The sequence below is a fragment of the Colobus angolensis genome, unplaced genomic scaffold (assembly GCF_000951035.1).
Source record: "Colobus angolensis palliatus isolate OR3802 unplaced genomic scaffold, Cang.pa_1.0 Scaffold116, whole genome shotgun sequence".
NCBI classification, from domain to species: Eukaryota; Metazoa; Chordata; class Mammalia; order Primates; family Cercopithecidae; genus Colobus; species Colobus angolensis.
The window spans coordinates 6,151,865-6,155,938 of NW_012112697.1; the positions used below are offsets into that span (position 1 = coordinate 6,151,865).

A 4,074-nucleotide genomic window follows, 5' to 3' on the forward strand; every position below is an offset into this window, starting at 1 on the left:
CCTGGCTAATTTTTTTGTATTTTTAGTAGAGACAGGGTTTCACCCTGTTAGCCAGGATGGTCTTGATCTTCTGACCTCGTGATCCGCCCGCCTCAGACTCCCAAAGTGTTGGGATTACAGGTGTGAGTCACTGCGCCTGGCCTCTAATCCCATTTTAAAAATATTTTAGTGGGTTTCAGGATGGAACAGGGATAAACATATGTATTCAATCTTCCATGCTTAGCTGGGAGTCCCCAGCTTTTATGTTCTGAAACACCCAAACATTACCAAATGACCTAACTAAAAGAGTAGGGGATGAGAGAAGGGGAATGTGTAGATTGCTCTTGAATGTGACTATGATGTGAAGTACAGCTGCTATTTTTTTTTTTTTTTTGAGACAGAGTTTTCCCCTCTGTTGCCCAGGCTGGAGTGCAGTGGTGCAATCTCGGCTCACTGCAACCTCCACCTCCCGGGTTCAAATGATTCTCCTGCCTCAGCCTCCCAAGTACCTGGCACTACAGGTGTGTGCCACCACGCCCAGCTAAATTTTGTATTTTTAGTAGAGATGGGGTTTCACCATGTTGGCCAGGATGATCTCAATCTCTTGACCTTGTGATCTGCCTGCCTCGGCCTCCCAAACTGCTGGGATTACAGGCGTAGCCACCGCTACACAGCTGCTATCTTAAGGGGGAAAGAGGCAAGTCTAATGACTATGATAAATCTAATTTATGAAGAAAACCAAAGGGCTATAGAGAGTGTTGTTCTAGAGAAACGAGGGAACGGGCTCACAAAGCAACACAATATACTTCTTTATAAAGCTAATATGGAGAATCTGATCAGGTTTCTTTTGATCGAAAGAGAATCTGCACTCTCAGGAGTCTAGAAACAGAAGAACTAAATGAAAAAGGCCAGGATGCTGGCAGCCACTCTCCTCTAATGAGTAAGCTGCATACCACTTACCTCTGATTCTAACTCAGTGAGGTTGCCAACTACATCTCTACACTCCACCACCAAGTCATCCAGATGGTCCTGGAGGCACTCCAGCTCCTGCAAATATAAAGGCAAGCCACTGGCATTTATCAGTCACATACACGAAAAAGGGAAGGGGATATCAGTGTCATGACACTTCCCTTTTCAGTGGTCCTCTTTTCTCTTCTTTTTAAAACTACCTCACTGAACAGGACACAAAAGTTTTGCTTAATTCCCCAGACTAAGATTGTTGAAAAGGTAATTACTTGATGTAGCAGGTTGGTTATGAGGGCCAAGTGGGTACAAGAGCCATGCAAAGGCTGGGCACGGTGGCTCACGCCTGTGATCCCAGCACTTTGGGAGGCTGAGGTGGGTGGATCACTTGGGGTCAGGAGTTCGAGACAAGCCTGGCCAACATGGTGAAACCCCTTCCCTACTAAAAATACAAAAATTAGCTGAGTGTGGTGGCAAGCACCTGTAATCCCAGCTACTCAGGAGACTAAGGCAGGAGAATCGCTTGAACCCAAGAGGTGGAGGCTGCAGTAAGCCAAGATCGTGTCACTGCACTCCAGCCTGGGCAGCAAGACTGAAACTCCGTCTCAAAAACCAAAACAAAACAAAAAAAGAGCCGTGCAAATCCCTCAGAAGGCCAAATCTACAAGTGCAAGGAGAATCAATCTTCAATTGTCCTCAAAGTCTAAAAACCTTATCAGGCCTTGATTCCATTCTTAATCTGTGCTTTGATAATTTGTCACCTCGCATTTTAAATATGCACTTTAATAATGATCATCAGACAAATTCACAGTGAAGAGCACAGATTATTTTAAGACTCTTTATTGGCAAAGTAACTGGGGACCAGGGGTCTGGAACACAGGATAGAACTGATAGCTCCTGCAAGTCAGATCTGGGATTCTAACTCCAGTATACGTCAAAAGGGTCCTCTGAAGAAAAACAAGTGAACACACTGGGGTTTGGGTAACTAAAAGCTATCTTGTCTGGGCTTTGGAAACCAAGCTGGAGCTGTCTGTAGCATTCATCTATTACTATGCCTTCTAGAGATTTACAGGTTTAGAGGTTTCAAGTATAATATCAGCTCACTTTCACAAAGCGTATCAACAGCTATTTCTCAGCAAAGTGCGCTGTTTAAAGGATCAAGTTTAACTTACTATTATGCAAGAATCTCTCTGTTTCAGAATTAGAATGTAAGGGGAAGAGAAGAGTTGCAGGAACTACACAACAGCCAGAATGGAAGCTAAAGGAAAACACACCAAACTTTTGGGAGTAAAATAAATGGCTAAAAGAAAGATCCTATTAATAGAATCCTGGCTGGTTGCAGTGGCTCACACCTGTAATCCCAGCACTTTGGGAGGCTGAGACGGGTGGATTGCCTGAGCTCAGGAGTTCGAGACCAGCCTGGGCAACATGGTGAAACCCTGTCTCTACTAAAATACAAAAAATCAGGTGGGTGTGGTGGCAGGTGCCTGTAATCCCAGCTACTCAGGAGTCTGGGGCCCGAGAATTGCTTGAACCCGGGAGGCAGAGGTTGCAGTGAGCCGAGAACTCCGTCTCAAAAAAAAAAAAAGAATTCTTAAGTTTAGCTTCTCCATGATGGGCTGCAATGTAGTGCAGCTTTCTAAAGTTTACTTTACTGAGGGTTCTAAAGGAAACTATTTGCTGGGATTCCAAATCACCATATCCCTTGTTTCATTGGACAACTATAAGAATTTTCTAACAATATACCCAACAGAATTGTAGCAGGCTCAGGAAACAGACTGCCGAACATGATAGTCCTATGCTCAACAGATCTGAGTAGGCAACCACGTTTCTCCTTTAAAATGTCCAATTCCTGTATGTGTGACTTTTTCATACTGTACTTCCAGAGGGGGTTTTGTAGTGGTACAAATGGAACCCAGAAACCTGAGTTCACTCCTTGAGTATTTATGTGGCTTTAAACATGCAGCTATTCCTACTGCTGAGTATCCTGCATTCAGATGGAAGACAGCTAGCTTCCCATATAACCTGCAGTCATGCATCTTTCCTTCTTTCCCTTAAACTGGGACACAGTCCTAAGGAGCCAGTCACAGCACGCAGGGAATTCTTGGGAGCTGCTCCTTCCCTCTGCTTCCTAGATGGAGAGGCTATATAATGAACTGAATTTTAGGTTAAGGAAATATATACACTTAACTACTCTGAGCTTCAATTAGTCAACCAGGTGACAAAAAATTCCATTTCTAAATGTTTTGTGGGACTGTTCTAGGGCATGCTCACTATTCATGCAGACCAGCACTCACATATGCACAGATTTACACCCTGCTTATCTCAAAAGGACTTAATGGAGAAAATGAATTAAAAGTGAGTAAAATGAATAAAGATGAGAAACAACAAAACTACGTTAAGAGGATGTGAAATGGAGCCAACAGTAAGCTTACTACAAAAATGCCTACCATGAAATCTTATATACCTGGAAGAGGCAGGCCATACCTTTGGCTCTAGAAGTTTTAAGAAGCAATAGGAAGAGGAAAAATAACCAGTTACAAAATACAATAACCATAATGCAAAGACAAACTCGCTGCCAACTATTCCTGATACAAAGACCAGAGAGAAAATTTTCCTGAGAATGTCTTCCAGAGAAAATATTGAATAATACAACAAATCATGTCTGTAAGAGAGATGGATTTTATGGTGTTTGTACTCTGCATAAAACGTTAAACATTAACATCATCATTATTGTAAGATAAACAGAAAGCGATGTCACCTACCTGTCCAGTCTCTGTTTTCTCACTGCACCATTTTCCCAGATCAATCAGGCACTTATCCTGGAGGGCAGGATCCAGCTTGACGTCCATGGCACGCTGGTGTAGGATCCTTTGGACTTCAGCTCGGCACTCCCGTGAGAGCTGCATGAGAAAAAATGAGCTAAATACTTGAAAGGTTAACAAAACAAAAACACAAAAACATACAAAGATATGAGATAAACCAGTTATGAGAAAACTAACAAATAACCCTGAATTTTATCTTCCAAATTTTATACTTCATGTAATCCCAGCACTTTGGGAGGCCGAGACGGGCGGATCACGAGGTCAGGAGATCGAGACCATCCTGGCTAACACTGTGAAACCCCGTCTC

At 43.0% G+C, this 4,074-nt stretch overlaps 1 protein-coding gene across 1 annotated transcript in view; it reads right to left on the minus strand.

The window, feature by feature from the left end:
- GLG1 (golgi glycoprotein 1) overlaps nt 1-4,074 on the minus strand; it is a 171,649-nt gene that overhangs the window by 23,185 nt on the left and 144,390 nt on the right. Inside the window, exons 12-13 of the mRNA XM_011962462.1 lie at nt 3,708-3,845; nt 940-1,026 (exon numbers count right to left, since the gene is read on the minus strand). Of these exons, the coding sequence (XP_011817852.1) occupies nt 940-1,026; nt 3,708-3,845 (225 nt within the window). The remainder of the gene's footprint in view (nt 1-939; nt 1,027-3,707; nt 3,846-4,074) is intronic.